Source organism: Equus caballus, chromosome 13 (assembly GCF_041296265.1).
Source record: "Equus caballus isolate H_3958 breed thoroughbred chromosome 13, TB-T2T, whole genome shotgun sequence".
NCBI classification, from domain to species: Eukaryota; Metazoa; Chordata; class Mammalia; order Perissodactyla; family Equidae; genus Equus; species Equus caballus.
The window spans coordinates 34,958,853-34,975,108 of NC_091696.1; the positions used below are offsets into that span (position 1 = coordinate 34,958,853).

General features: G+C 44.3%; 1 protein-coding gene across 5 annotated transcripts in view; it reads left to right on the forward strand.

Annotated features, from left to right (window-relative positions):
- The window catches only part of GGA2 (golgi associated, gamma adaptin ear containing, ARF binding protein 2), a 33,004-nt gene extending 18,788 nt beyond the window's left edge, over positions 1-14,216 (forward strand). For all 5 annotated transcript variants that reach the window (XM_070232104.1, XM_023616120.2, XM_023616122.2 and 2 more), the window contains exons 9-17: positions 2,567-2,648; positions 4,567-4,692; positions 5,442-5,564; positions 5,860-5,888; positions 6,309-6,442; positions 7,874-8,031; positions 10,749-10,918; positions 11,897-12,007; positions 12,527-14,216. In XM_070232104.1, coding sequence (XP_070088205.1) covers positions 2,567-2,648; positions 4,567-4,692; positions 5,442-5,564; positions 5,860-5,888; positions 6,309-6,442; positions 7,874-8,031; positions 10,749-10,918; positions 11,897-12,007; positions 12,527-12,637 — 1,044 coding nt within the window. In that variant the 3' untranslated portion in view covers positions 12,638-14,216. The remainder of the gene's footprint in view (positions 1-2,566; positions 2,649-4,566; positions 4,693-5,441; positions 5,565-5,859; positions 5,889-6,308; positions 6,443-7,873; positions 8,032-10,748; positions 10,919-11,896; positions 12,008-12,526) is intronic.
- Positions 14,217-16,256: the final 2,040 nt, after the last annotated feature.

Here is a 16,256-nt window from a genome sequence, read left to right on the forward strand (position 1 = left end):
TAGCATGTATCAATACTTCCTTCCTTTTTATGGCTGAATAACATTCCATTGTGTGGCGACATCACTTTTGTGGTTTTTTGGGTAGTTTTATTTATTTTTTTACTGAGGTCATGTTGCTTTATAACGTTGTATAAATCTCAGGTATACATTATTATGTTTTGGCTTCTGTGCAAACTGCATCATGCTGCATCACGTCGTGTTTATCCATTCACCAGTTGGGCGTTTGGGTTGTTTCTACTTTTGGACTATTATGAATAATGCTATGAACATTTATGTACAAGTTTTTGTGTGAATGTTAGCTTTTAATTCTCTTGGGTATATGCCTAGAGTAGAATTGTTGGGTCATTTGGTAACTGTTTAACTTTCTGAGCAACTTCCAAACTGTTTGCCAAATTGTTGCACCATTTTACAATCCCACCAGCAATGTATGAGGGTTCCAGTTTTCCACATCTTGCCAACACTTGTTATTGTCTGTCTTTTTGATAATAGCCATCCTCGTCAGTGTGAAGTCGTATCTGATTGTGGTTTTGATATGTATTTCCCTGGTGGCTTACGTTGAGCTTTCTTTCATGTTTCTATTGGCCACTTATATATCATCTTTGGAGAAATGTCTGTTCAAATCCATTGCCCATTTTTAATTGGGTTTTCTTTCTATGTTTGAGTTGTAAGAGTTCTTCGTATATCCTGGATACAGGTCCCTTATCAGACAGTTTTCTCCCATTCTGCGGGTTGTTTTTTCACTGTCTTGACAATATCTTTTGAAGTGAGTTTTTAATTTTGAAGTTCTCTTGATCTATTTTTTTCTTTCGTTGCTGGTGCTTTTGGTGTTATGTCTAAGATACCACGACCTAGTGCAGACAGATGGTAGTGGTACTGCAATGCTGTCTGAGGCAGACATTCTTAGTCTCTCTTTGGCGCTCTACTCTCTGCCTCCTTCTTTAGGCTACATCATCTTGTCTCTCTGCATTCCAGCTTTTTATGCTTCTCTGCATAGGAGAGACAGCCTTCGCATAGCTCCTTGGTTTACCTGTCCTTCCATTTCACAAGGGTGGTAGAAACGAACTGGTGCCTTTCCCAATTCCAGATTCCTGAGAGAGAAATCCGTTTGGGCAGCTTGGCTCATGTACCACCCCAGGTTGGTCAGCTATGACTGCGGTTGGGTAGAGTTGTAGAGAAGATCATCCCGAGCTGCTTCTGTGGCCGGATGGGACAGTACTCAGAAGCATTGGTGGGCTCGGGCCAGGCAGCACTCCAAAGCTGATACCGCGTGCTGAGGTTGCACCAGAGCTTCCCCACTCAAGATGAAAGCCAGCCACGGGACAAGAGACATGCTGCAGGAAACGAAACTTCATCTTTATAATGAATAAAGCTGACTTGGGAAAATGTGGCAGTTAAGTCTTGGCAAGTGGTTTCCTAATACTGAACCCTAGAATCGGCAGGTTTACCTTCCACCTCAGACGGTGCTGGCACACCACTGGTTCCCCACTAGGGGCTTCCTTCTTTAAAACTTACAGCAGGTGGGAGCACAGCTGAATGCAAGCTTCCCCGTAGGCAGGGACTCTCAAAGCAAGGCGGGACGAAGGGGCTCCTTCCTGCTTCCTCTCGCAGACTCACCAATGACAATCAAGATATGTCATTTCCCCAGCCTACGGTCTGGGGAGAAAGGAGAGGCTATACCATCAGAGGGAGGCCTGGAGTGTTAAATTAGTTAATTGAGCGGCTTTGCAAGGAAGGAAGCCTAAGGTGTACGGGAGCTGTCCATCTTCCTTAACAGCATATGGAGAGTAAAATTGTCTAGAGCACTCTCCCTGGGACGAGGAAAATGAGATGTCCCAGATGATGTTGCGGTGCCTGAGGTTTAGTTCTGGGAGAAGCTGTGGCGGAATCGTGGGAGTGTTGGAAAAGGAATACTGGCATCAGACAACAGTTGGATGGGAAGTTTGGGTGTTAGTTTTGTTTTTTTTGAGGAAGATTAGCCCTGAGCTGACATGTACTGCCAATCCTCCTCTTTTTGCTGAGGAAGACTGGCCCTGAGCTAACATCCGTGCCCATCTTCCTCTACTTTATATGTGGGACGCCTACCACAGCATGGCATGCCAAGCGGTGCCATGTCCGCATCCGGGATCTGAACCAGTGAACCCCAGGCCGCCGAGAAGCGAAACGTGTGCACTTAACCCCTGTGCCACCAGGCCGGCCCCTGGGTGTTAGTTTTAAAGCAGGGTAGTCCCTGCAGGCCTCCATGGGGGTCATCCCATTGTTAAAGCTGTTCTAGAGCATCAGGGGAAAGGAGCTTGAAGAAGAGAGAATGCTGAGCGCACTGAGCTGGTAGGTTCTTCTCTGAGCTAAGGTCTTTTGTCACCTTTTTAACTATTTTAAAAAGACATAATTGTTGCCTAGACTTTTTCTGAAACTATACCTGCTGTCTTACTTCAGAGAACCTGCAGTCTTGAATTTGGGGCAGACTGAGAACTGAAGCCCCAGACTCTGCTGCGTGCTTTTTGGAGGCACCTGGTGCCTTGCTGTGGGTCCTGGGTGTGTGTCGTGAAACCAAGCTCTGTTTTCCCAGGTTGTGTATGAAAGGTGTGAAAAGCTTCGGCCCACCCTCTTCCGGCTGGCGAGTGACACCACTGACGACGACGATGCTCTTGGTAACAGTTTCATTTCCCTAGGCATAGAAGCACCCCTGAGTGCAAAACGGACCTGGTACTTCCTGTTGGGTTACTGTGGTGCCAGAACAAGACAGAATCTACTTTAGGTTTTATGATGACTGGGGCTTGGGAAAGGCATGGCCTGTGTTGACTTAGAGCTGATTTCCAGAAGAATCTAGGCTTGAGCAAGAAATCAGCAGCAGATCTGAAAGCATAGAAAAGAGTGGAAATTTACCATGTAAATTGGATGTGAGGGAGACAGAAGAAAGAGAAGATACCACTGAAGGCTTGAAGAAAGGCTAAACATCCACAGAATTCCAAAAAACAGCTGTCAGTGGTGCATTTCCAAGGTTTCACCAACTTAGATGCCTTCAGGGGCTGGGTGGGTGACTAAATGAGGCAGGCTGAGGGGTGGAAGGGACAACGGCAGGAACAGTGGAGAATTTTAATACTTGTATACAGATATTACAGTATTTTAAACTTTTTATTATAGAAAATCTCAAAACACATAAAGAGCAGTAGTAGAATAAATCCCATGTACTCTTCACCTGTTGTTAAGAATTACCAACTTGTTGCCAATCTTTTGATCTTATTTATCTGTGCTGCTCATCTCATTCTATTTTGAAGCAAACTGTAAACATTTCAGAGTAATCAAATAGTCATTCAGTATTCAGATTTCCCTGGATATTTCTCTCTCTAACCATCTCCTGCTAACCATCCCTCCCTTTTTTTTAAACAGTGTCTTCTAAATCAGACTCAAAAACAAAAGCCATACTTTGTAATTGGTTGATATTTCTTAAGAATCCCCCATTCTTCATCTTTCTTTTTTATTTCTTACATGGAAAATATGTCCTTTGACTTGTAGAGTTTCCCTTGGTCTAAATTTTCTGGTGGCATCCCGTATGGTATTTCACGTGTTTCTCTGTTCCTAGTATTTCTTATAAATTCCTGATTTTCTTATAAATTGTATCAGGGGTCTTGATCAGATTCAGGTTCAATTGGGATGGAGGCAAGGGAGCAAGAATACTTCATAGGTGGCATTCAGGAGTCCCAGAGTATCTGCTTGTTTTGTGATGTTATTTTTGTCTGAACGCATTATTTTCTCTGGTTGCAATGAGGTCAAAAGTAATCAAATTTAAATTTTTAAGCAACTTGCACATGCCAAGTAAAACACTGCCTGGTGATTTCACCCCCATATTATCAGTTTGCAACCTCCATCCACAGTTAAAATAGGGGCAGGAGATAAAGAGTTGGTCACCCTTGAAGTTGCCCAGCGCCTTGGCCTGCGCTGTTCTGCGTGGCCCCTGGTCCTATTGCTGTTCTTTTTCTCTCTTGGGAGAGATTTTTTTGCAGGCTCACCAGACCGTGAGATGCTCATGAAGTTTTTAAAATCCAGTGCATATTTTATATTTATGGGACATTTCGATTTGGATGCCAGATTTTCATCAGGAATACTTAGTGATCTCTATTTAGATTTTATGAAATTTATGGGTGAAAAAAGTAGGTTCGTCTACCAACTTGTTCCCTACGCAGTTAAAAGCTTTCTGATAACTGAATTAAGTACCAAAAAATTCTTTTAATATCCACATCCACATTGACAAAACAGCTTTCAGTTTTAATTTTAAATTAAAGTTTTACTTGAGTTGAAAGAGCCATATTTCAAGTGTTGGCTATCATGTTGGACAGTACATAGAAGGTGGGAGAATTTGGTTCCTCCTACACTCTGAGAACTGGAAGTGCTGAAGTTCAAGTATTGAGTGCCCAGGTCCGAGAGGGGCCTGATCACATGATCTGGGGCAGGAGGCGTGGATGTACTGAACCTGGTAGAGTCAGGTGACAGCTGCTTTGTGTAGTGGCTTCAAGACTGAGATTGTTGGTAGCTAAACCAGGGGCTTCTGGTTTTTCTCTCATTCTTCAGCGGAGATTCTCCAGGCAAATGACCTCCTTACCCAGGGAGTTCTGCTGTACAAACAGGTGATGGAGGGCCGTGTCATCTTTGGGAACACCATGACCAGCTCACTGGGAGACATACCTGTCTCCAGAGGTATGTGCCAAGAGACTCTCCATGTCCTCTGCCTTGGGGCCACCTGCAAATCCCAGAAAAGAAATGGATCCTCAGAATATTCTGGGTTATGGTATAGAAATGAGAGAATTTGTCCTGTTTTCCCTTTCCTGTGAAAACTGGTTTTATATATGCGGCCTCTGCCATATATGATGTTATGAATTGACTGCCAGGCTGGACCCTAGCTTTGGCTATAAACAGAAGCAGACAGCTTTTGTGCCCAGGTTTGGGTTCCTCCTCTCATGAGTGCCTAAGGAAGCTGGAGACCAAAAAAAAACTGGTTTCTTCAGTGATTCCTAGTGCCAGGCTAGCTGTGGCACAATCATCTGGAATACTGGTTAAAATGCAGATTCTTAGGTCCCTGACTTGGACTTTCTGAATCAAGAGTGCTTGGAGCTAGGCCTGGGGATCTGCATTTTTATCAAGCACTCTAGGTGATTCTGATTAACTGTGGTCAGAAACCTGAAAAGGCCTCTGAGCTAGAGAAGTCAGCTCGCCACTTTCCAGGTCAAGTGGACCTTTAGAAGAGGACTCTGTGATTGCTGGGGTGGGAAGACAGTCCTCTGGTGTCCCATACTCCAGATGCCACTTTAGGCTGTGCATCGGGGTTCTTGTGGGGGTGTGTTGAGGGTGGGGCCATGTGATGTCTTTTGGCAGGAGGCCCTAGGGAGCTGACAGGCTTTAAGGAGGCTTTGCTCTCATTCTGACTGACTGATTTTCCTGTTTCCTAGTCTTTCAGAATCCAACAGGCTGCATGAAGAACTGTCCCCTAATTGACTTGGAGTTGGACAATGGATCTGAGCAAGCTGGGACTGTGGCACCATCTTTACTTCATCAGGACCTGGCATCCTTAGGTAAGGGTGGGTGTTTGGGGGGAGCACAGAATGATCCTGACTCCCAGGGAGAGTGAGTAAGCTGGTTTCCTTCGGGGAGAGTATGCCTGTTTTCAGAGGAAACTAGGTATACCGGGAAGTTCAGAGGTCCTCTTTGCGCTTAGTCTCAGAGTTGCATGGGTGAGTTGAATGACTCTGGGTAATTTACTTTGTGTAGGCTCTCTAAATGTTCTAGAAAGGATGGGCATGGTTTTGATCTCCAGCTCATATCAAGTAGAGTTACTGGTGTGCTTCTCACTCTGTTCCTTCCTTACAGGACTCAGTGATGCTCCAGTTACCACCAAGGTAAGGAAGCTCTTCCTAGGGGCCTGAGAGGGGAGGGGAGGTCCCTCAAACATACCTTCATGAGGGCAGCACTGCTTGAGAGGGGAGGCGTGAGGAGGCTGGGACTACAGCACAGCCTGGTGGCACTTGTGGAGTGGAAGGTCTAAAGCCTGTTCCTCACCTCCACTGTCGTGAACCCTCGGAGGGAGACGTCTTTTTCCTCTCCTCATATCCTTACCGTCTTCGGGGGCATCCAGGCTCCATTAAAGGTCTGCTCAGGGGTCATGGGTTCTCCTGCCCTTTCTTTCTCCTCCTGCCCCAGAAAATGTAGTAAGCCTGGGAGCAGTGGCTTTGGCGGGCTCAGGAGAGCTGTGCCATGGTGTCACCATGGCTCATGGCATTCATACCCTGGCCTTATTTTAGCCACATCTGGTTTGACAGGTTGCCGGTCAGAACTGCTGCGAGGAAAAGAAGAACCCTGCCGCCAGCACACTGCCAGGTGGTGGTGCTCAGAGCCCTTCCGCAGAGAGGAACTTGTTGGATCTCCTCTCCCCACAGCCATCTCCAGGTCCTCTGTGAGTCTCGTGGGCAAGGGGAGTAGAAGGGTGACTCCTGTGTGCCGTCAGTGCCCACTGCATGAGGGCCAGGCGGAAGGGCCCAGCGATGCCTCTCTAAGACGGCCAGAGGCCTCCCTCCCCACCGACCTTCTTCCTCCCTACCAGAAGTTCAGTGTGTGCTTCCCCTCTTCTCCTTTTCCTCCCCATCCTCAGTCAGGACCTCTGAAAAGGGGTTTGTTTAAGGAGCAGCAGCAGAGAGGAAGAGGATGTTTTTGGTGTTTATATGTTGTTTTTTTCCCCTGATTACAGTGTAATTTGAAGTTAAGCAAAATTTGATCACTAGAGGAATATGTAGTATAGAAAATCGCAAATATCACTCCCTAAAGACAATGTTAAATGTTCCTTCTTTGCTGTTTTTTCTGTACATGTAGTAATGTGTTACTCTGGCTTGTTTTTGCACAAACAGGATCATAATTTATAAACTCTACTCCAATGTGGTTTTCTTCATGTCACATATCTTTGACACATTTTCCTATTAGTTTATATAAATTTGCCTCATTCTTTCTATTAGTTGTACACTTCATATACATATAATATACATAGATTTAATCATTTCCCTCTTGTAGATATTTACATGGCTTCCAGTTTGGAGGCACCTGGGGGAGTGTTTATATAGCACAGATTCCTAATGGTAGAAGTGCTTTCAAGTATGAGTGTAAATACATTTTCATCGATCCTGTGTCTTTGCCTCTGGAAAGGTTGGAGCAGTTTGCCTTCCCCCACTAGCCTGAGAGGGTCCATGTCCCTAGTGGAGACCACAGGGCTCTGGCAGAAATGGACATGTGTTGGGAGGTCATTCCTGTTTGCACCCATAGGGGGCACTTTTTGTAACCACTTGACAGGGGCCAGTAATCATTGTAATTTTGGTGGGTTAGTTCTGATGGACTTTAGTTTTCCAAAAATGTTTTCAATTTGTATTTCAGATGGACAAAATCATAAGGAAGTGTGATTGAAGGGGTTGGTGTAATTTGTGTTATCTTCCTAGCTTACATTATTCTGGTGATCGTGTATGGGAAACAGCCTGACTGAGCTACTTCTTGTCAGAGACTGCCTGACAACCATGATGTTACCTTAATAATAATAGCTCTAGTTTATTGGGTCCTAACTATGTGTACACACTCTGCTAAGTGCTTCTCATACATTTTCTCATGTAATTCTTATAACAACCCTATGAGGTACATACTAGATTATTCCCATTTTACAGGTGAGATAACTGAGGCATAGATTAGATTACTTATTTAAAGTCATATATTCCTCTAAAATACACACTCATACACATGCACATATATCTTTCTTTTTTTTCCTCTTCCTTGTTCTTCAGAAAGCCTAATCAGATTCCTGGAATTCTCTACAATTTTTATTAGTTTTGATATTTTTATTTCTTTGCAGGAATTACATTCCACAGAAAAGTATCCCCAAGGAAGTGCCACCAGGTACTAAGTCCTCTCCAGGTTGGTCCTGGGAGGCTGGCCCACTGGCTCCTTCCCCGTCTTCCCAGAATACACCTCTGGCTCAAGTCTTTGTCCCTTTGGAGTCTGTTAAGCCCAGTAAGTAGAGTTTCACCTTTTTTTTTTGTTTCTTTCTCTCTATTAGATGCTCAGTTTTATCCACGCAGGATTGGTAGGAGTGGCTCTTAAACTGGGGAAAATGAGTGGTGGAGATTTTGCCTGGGGGCAGAGGATAAACAGGTGGCTTCATGGTCTCTTAACTAATATTTTTCTTAAAGTTTTCTCTTGAGGTTGATACTGAACGCCATTGACAAGCAGAATTTAATTAGGTGTATTGAGTCTACTTAGGGACATGATGTTCATTCATTTGGAATTCAAGAAGGGAATGTTCATTGTGGCCTCAGATAACTCAGAAGTGATGGAATTAGAAGGAAAAGAAGAATCAGGCTGGTGATCCTCTTCCTCTAGGGATCCTCGTTAAAGCAGGAAAGTAGATATCATTCCCTTACGAGGGAAAGGAAACTGAAGGCCCAGCTCAGTAAGGTGACTGCCTGCGGTCAGCACACTAGTGTGTGAGCAGGAAGCAGCGGGGTCTTCAGATCTAGGGCCTGGTGTGCTGAGGTCAGATTGCAGAGGGCCCCGGAACCAGGCAGAGGAATTTAAACAATCAGTAAGAGTGGGAGCCCTTTGCACACTTTATTAATTTTGACTTAATATATGTTCAGTGTTAATTTCCTGGTTTCAATAATTATACTGTGGTTATACAAAATGTTAACATTTGAGGAAGCTGGGTGAAGGGTCTGTGGGAATTCTTCCTGATAGATTTATAAAAAGTTACAAAACTGAAATTATTACAAAACAAAGTAAAGAAAATTAAAAGCAAATAAATACATGTTCAATGTAGAAGTTTTAGAAAAGATCGACCAGAAAATTAAAATCGTCTTTACCCTTAACACCCACAGATGGCAGTTCTGTTAGTCTTAATGTATTTTCTTGTCGTATACGTCTGTACATACGTTTTTTAATAAATTGGCACTGTTGTATATATAGACTGTTTTATATTCTTTATTTACTACAAGCCATAGCATTTTTATGCTCTTAATTTTTCTTCAATACCTTGATTTTATTTTTGATGAATCTGTACATTTTACCACTAAGTAGATGTACTGTCATTTATTCAGTTTCTTTCTGGAGGATAATTTGTTTCTAGTTTTTTGCTTGTTAAAAACAATGCTACAGTGAACATCTTTGGAAACCCATTTTTTTAAAACTTTCCTGAGTATTTTATTAGGATATATTCTTAAAAGTGGAACTGTTGAGCATAGACATTTAAAATTTTGATCTGCGTTACCAAGTTCCCTTCCAGGAAGGTCGCGTCTTCTCCCGTATCCTTACCACCTACCTCATGGGTGTTTTCAGTCTTCTAAAGCTTTGACAGTTTCATTGTTAAACTATATTTTTTTCATGTGCATTTTGATATGTGATGTTTGGCATGAGATAAAGATCTTCATTAAATTTTTTTCCAGTTGGTCAGTCAGTTGTCTGCCATTTATTGAATCAGCCACTGATTTTGAAATATATGTTCCTAATGTGTTAAATTCTTATATTTGGGTGTGTTTTGTATGCTCTGTTTTATATCACTTTGCTTGAATTGCAATTTTGTACGTGTTCGAGTATTTCTTAATGCCAATAGTGCTACCTCCCTCTTTTTTAGTGGTCAGTCTCTTGTATTTTTTTTTCCCTAAATTAACCTTAGAATCATCTTGTAGCTAAATTAAAACAATCCCTTTAAGATTTCCATCGGAACGTCATTAAACCTATTAATTTGAAGAGATCTACTGTCTTTACAGTTTTGCAAAACTAAATATAAGAGGTGTTGTGTGTATGTGGTCATACAAAAGAGACCAGAAAAAACAACCTCACGGGGCTGGCCCCGTGGCCGAGTGGTTAGTTTGCGCGCTCTGCTTTAGCGGTCCAGGGTTTTGCCAGTTTGAATCCTGGGCATGGACATGGCACTGCTCATCAAGCCATGCTGAGGCGGCATCCCACATGCCACAACTAGAAGGACCCACAGCTAAAAGTACACAACTATGTACTGGGGGGCTTTGGGGAGAAAAAGGAAAAAAAAAAAAAAAAAAAGAAATAAGCTCAAATGTTAGCAGTGCTTATTTCTGGGTAGAACTAAGGGTATTTTTATTCCATTCTTTATGATATCCGGTATTTTCTATAATGTTCATACATTATTTTAATCGTAGTTATATCTGCCTCGAAAGAATGTTATTTATTTATTTATTTATTTTTAAAGATTGGCACCTGAGCTAACAACTGTTGCCAATTTGCTCCTTTTCTGCTTTATCTCCCCAAACGGCCCCCCCCCCATAAATAGTTGTATATTTTAGTTGCAGGTCCTTCTAGTTGTGGCATGTGGGGTGCTGCCTCACTGTGGCCTGATGAGCGGTGCCATGTCCATGCCCAGGATCTGAACCCGCGAAACCCTGGGCTGCCGAAGCAGAGCGCGTGAACTTAACTACTCGGCCACGGGGCTGGCCCCAAAGAATGTTATTTTTTTAAAAAACTGGTAATATGCTTAGAATGGTTGGCTGCTGGGGAAAGATCACTTTGGAGGTCAGCGGAGTCCGGCTGAAGCCATGAGGAACTGCACTTGGACTAAGGGTGGCGTGAAGGGTTAAGTCCTCGGGCTGTTCGCCCTGAAGAAACAGCAGCATTCGGTGGTCATGTGCGCATTTCTTTCAGGCCTGACTGTCAGTGTTGTTTCTACTAGTGCTAACCCTTTTGGCTGGGTCCTTCTCTACCAGGCAGCCTGCCTCCTATCATCGTGTATGACCGGAATGGATTCAGAATTCTGCTCCACTTTTCCAAGACTGCGGCCCCTGGCCACCCAGAGGTGCAGGTGTTGCTGTTGACCATGATGAGCACTGCCACCCAGCCTGTATGGGACATCATGTTTCAGGTGGCTGTGCCAAAGGTGAGTCACCTGCTGGCCAGATCCTTTGAATCTTTCAAAAAAGGCTATCATTTTTTAGCACCAGGTCCTTTGCTGGACGTTATCTGTTAATTAGGTGTAAGGGACAGAATCTTCACTCAAAGTATTTTAAGATAAAATGAGAGTTTTATTGGCTCATTTAACTGGGATTCCTGAATGTCTGACTTCAGATATGGCTGGATCCAGGTAGGTTCTTAAATTATTCCTTAAGAATCTGTCTCTTTCCCTCTCTTGACTTTGCTTTTCCCTCTTTGGAGCATATTCTCTAACAGACTCTCTCCACACAGCAGGAAAGGGACTGCCCACAGCTCCAGAGTTACACGGTCCTTCGCCCTTTTTATCTCATAAAGGAGCTCTTTCCTGGCATGAGGCATGCACAGTGATTACCCAGGAAAGGGCTAGGATTGGTCTTGTTGGTGTTACTTGCATACCTTAGACCAGTAACTTGAGTTCAGGGATATGAGGAACTCTGGCCAATTTGGGTATTGTGTTCACCCCTTTTCAAGGGAAGTAGGGGGGCCATTGATTACAGCCATACCAGAATCACAAGAAATGGGGAAGGGGCACGCTTCCTGAAAGGGAAGATTCAAGGCAGACAAAAATAAAGATATAAATTCTCTAATCCTCATGGTAATCTTGGGGGGCACGTACTATTCCTTCTATTTTATGAATCAGTCCAAGGCTCAGGATGGTTAAATATTTTGCCCAAGATCAGAGACCTGGTACGGGGCAGAGTTAGAATTCAAGTCCGGCTGTGCCCTCGCTCTTCATGCTGCCTCTCAGAAGCCAGCCATTGGCCACACAGCTTCAGGTACATTCCGTGTGTGGAAGGCAGGGTCTTTTGGATGCTTTCATCAGTTGGTGGGGTGGAGGTCAAGCTCTCTTGTTCACCTGACCTCCCTCATTGAAGCTGTCGTTTGTGAGGAATGAGTTACACGTTGACTCCTTCTCCCCCACTAGTCAATGAGAGTGAAGCTGCAGCCGGCATCCAGCTCCAAGCTTCCTGCCTTCAGTCCTTTGATGCCTCCAGCCGTGATCTCTCAGATGCTCCTGCTTGACAATCCACACAAAGTATGTTCTGGTATCTTCGGCAGCAGGGAAATGGGGCCCCTGAACTCGAGGGAGGCAACTTGGTAGGTGGAGAGGTATAGGTCTTGCTCTCATCTCTCCGGTTGGTTGAGGGGGTGGTGGACTAACCCTGTCTGGAGTCTGTTTTCCTTTGGGGCTTGTTGAAAGATCTGTGACTGGATTGTCATAGCTGGGAACCAAGGGAGTGACGTAAATGCTCCCTAATACCATAGAGTCCTCTGAAAGGGCGAGGCCTGTCTCTCTGCCTTCGCTGGTCTGTGTTCCGTCCACCTCAGGACTAAAAGTGTGGGAGGACTCCACTGCTGTAGGTCTGGCTACCCTTGTGTGTGCCAAAGGGTCTAGGCGCACAGTTGTCTGTCCTGTCATACAGTTGTTTGAAGCTCTCACTTGGGCGGAGTTAATACACTGTTACTGGGTGACTCCTGGGTGGGTAGAGGCTTTTACTCTGGGCTGGTCTCTGTGTTGCTCCCCACTAATTTAACGTCTTATATCTTTGCCCAGGAGCCCATCCGGTTACGGTATAAGCTGACATTCAACCAGGGCGGACAGCCTTTCAGCGAAGTAGGAGAAGTGAAAGACTTTCCAGACCTAGCAGTCTTGGGTGCAGCCTAACTTTTCATAAGACAGACCCTGCCATTCAAGCTTAGGCCAATGTTACTTTTGCTGTCTAGATAGGTCTAATCACGGTAACTTAGTGCAGAGTGCCAAGAGTTTATCCTGACATCAGGCTCTGGATGCCAACCTCTGACTTATTCTGCAGATACTGTTTGTGTGTGTGTGTGTTGTAGGGGCGGGGGGTGTTGAAGGGAGGGTAGAGCAGGGCTTGGGATGTGGGCAGTGTGGGAAATGCTAAAGCATTTCTGATAACCATCTGCTACAATCGTATCTGTTTCTGCATGTTGGTGGACACTGATGTCCCTGCCTCAGGTTGGTTTTATAAGCCAAAGTTGTTGTTGTTTTTTTTCATCTCTTGTTATCTTTTCATTCATCCACTCTGTGCCTTGTCAGCCTTTGAAAGTCTTGGTTGCTCCCAGGCTGCTGTTCTCAGGGACCTTAAAAGGGACCTGGTTGGTCTTGGGGCAGAGAGTGTCTTCTGGGGCACTCTCTTCCAAGAAAGACCTTGTCTCCATTTCCATTAGAGAATGCTGCTTGCGTGTGTTCAGGAAGATCTTCTAAATGGGATGCTTGTTGCACTGTTTTCCAGGCGAGGGGCTGCCACTAGACCAGAGGACCACAACTGGTGGGCCAATCATGTCCTTCACCACTGTGCCTTAGAATCACCCATATATGGACCCTCCAGGGCAGAGGGAAGGCAGATCCCAGGCCTTATTCAGGCCTCAGGTTTCATGGGTTGGGCAGCCTGTCTGGGCCTTACTCAGGACCCTCATCTCCATCCTCATCCTCTTTTTCCACAATCGTTTACTCGGAGTTCTTTGTGACACCGTGCCAGTCATTGTAAATCATAATGAACAGGTTCTCCCTTGCCTGTTGACTTCACAATCCCAGATGAAGAACTGTGATGTAAAGAGACATGAAAAGAGCTTAGCAGTGATTTCAGTGGTGATTAAGTATAGAAAGTCATTGAATAAATACCCATGTAGCAAATATTCTTTGTGGAGTTTTGAGTAAGTAGGAGATGCAAAGCCCCTTGCATTAGAGATGACGGCCTAAAGGGAACTGTTGTCGATTGAGGAAGTAGGGAAGACTTCATGAAGGCTGTGGAAGACAGGAGCCTCAGTGAAGAGAGGAGCCCTGAGGATCTGAGCGAAGCCGGAAAAGAGCTGGATTTCTGTTACATTTGTGGTTTGAAGGGAAAATTCAGGTTTATAATCAATTAATACTTAGCACCTACTGTGTGCCAGATACTTTGTACAGGTTTTGCAAGTTGTGTGTGGCCTGATTGGTTGGAGAAGGAAGCTGAGCCTGGCTGAGATGGCCTGACGAAGGACTGTGAAATCCGAGCAGCCCACCTGTCCGGGCAGAATTCTGCCTCAGAAGCTGCAAGGCTCTGTTTGGGGCTCTTTGTCACAAAATGTGGTAGTTTACAGTCTGATCCTTCGCTTTCTACATAAATTTGGAAATCCACCAATGCTAATTTGTGGGGATGGGAGCTGTAAAAGATCATCAAGTTATGCTAATTTTTGAGCAAATGTGAAAAATCATAAAACAGATAAATGAGGTGATTTCTTCATTTGGCATAACTCACATAAGATTCATTTTAATCTAAAATTACTCTTATGTTCAAATGTTCTGTATAGCTTTTATAGGTTCCACCTATTTCACAGTCTTTAAGAGGTACCCTTCATACTGACAATGTCTGCCTGTGAAGAACTTCTATCAAAAAGGGTGAATGTGAGGGGCCGGCCCGGTGGCGCAGCGGTTAAGTGTGCACATTCTGCTTCGGCGGCCTGGCGTTCTCGGGTTCAGATCCTGGGTGTGGACATGGCACCGCTTGGCACGCCATGCTGTGGCAGGTGTCCCACATATAAAATAGAGGAAGATGGGCACGGACGTTAGCTCAGGGCCAGTCTTCCTCAGCAAAAAAAGGAGGATTGGCAGCAGTTAGCTCAGGGCTAACCTTCCTCAAACAAACAAACAAAAAAATGGGTGAATGTGACTTAACACATGGAAAGACTTTTATCCCCTAGTTCAAAGGTGAACTCACGTGTGTGTCTGAACATTCTTCTGTCTGGGAGACAGACTCCCAGCAGCGCTCTGGTTATGTGGAGTTGGACAGGATAAGGGGAGAGCAGGGTGGCTGTCCCGAGAGTGGCCCTCGTTTGTTATCAGTGCCTTCTAATTATCACATTCAGTGACCACTTAAGGCCCAACCCTTATCCTTTTATTCACTCCACAATAGTAGTTGACCAGCTCCTGTGAGCCAGGCACTATTGTGGGCACTGTGGATAGCAGTGACGAAAAGTCCCTGCCCTCATGGATCTTCTGTCCTGGTTGGGAGAGAGAAATCCATCATATGTCTGGTGGAGATTTGGCACTGATGATCAGTATTTTCCCCTATCCTGAACTCCTCTTCCTGGACCCTGCTCACCTCTATTTTTTGACTTACCTCTGTGACTGTTTTTCCTCTGTCCCTTAAATGTGTCTTCCCAGGCATTAGCCTTTTGGATTTTTCTAAGCACATCTGTGCAATTAACCACTAGATGGGTCCTAGATCTCTGTCTGAGGCTTCCATCTCTTTGCTGATGTTAGATCCGTATTTTCAAGCTGTTTCAAGAGGTTCCACTGTGGCTCAAACTCCAGACGCTTAGAATGGAACTCAGCCTCCTCCCGCTCTTTCCCCCTACATTCTTTATATTTGAAAGCATCTTTCTGAGCCTTGATGGATTCTTGATTCCTGCTCCACCTATATCCACTCTACTTTTGTCTCGTCTAACTTATTTCTAAATACTACCACATCTTTCCCCTCGATGTGATCAAGCAGGACTTGATCCCCTGCTGAAGTTCAGAATGGCTTCCTAATGCCCCTAAAAGCCTATGGAGTCAAATTCAAGTTGCTTACACTGGCATTCAATGCCCTTCTGTAACTTTGTATGCTCCCTACCCTTCTGGCATCATCTGCCAAGAATAGAACACACTTTGCCAGAGCCATAAGAAAGTCCTTTCACGTTTTGATAATACCATGATTTTTCATATCCCTTTGATTATACCTGCAGTTAGCCCCTCGCCCTTCATCTCTTCAATGAATTTAAGACTGGGCTAAAATGCTGCTTTATCTGTGAGCCATTCTTTGAGTGTAAATGGGCTATAGAGATGGTAAATGTTGAAGACAGGATAAATGACTTAATGGCCAAACGAACATGAATGTTACCCATTAAAAGTGAAATAATGTAAATTGAGAGATCAAATATTAAAGATAGAAAGCAAAGGCGATGTTCTGAAATACAGTAGTGCTTGATGACTACAATGTTTACAAGTAATAAATTCTTTAAATATATCCAGTATAGAAGGTGCTTATGCAGCCCCAAAATATAAAATTCTATCAACTAGTGCTTTTTTTTAACTAAGAAAATCGTAGCAGAGTGGTCTGGAATGCTAGCCATGGTTGGTTTTGTTTTTTTAAAGGTACAACCTGACATTTTTCATCTGGAAAGAGGTGGAGCCAAGTAAGAGAAAGCAGGAAGAGTCCTTAGATCAGACAGCCAGACCTCTCATTGTGCAGTTAAGGCCCCCAAGTTCTCATGTTTCATGTGAGCTGGAAGGAAAAACGTCT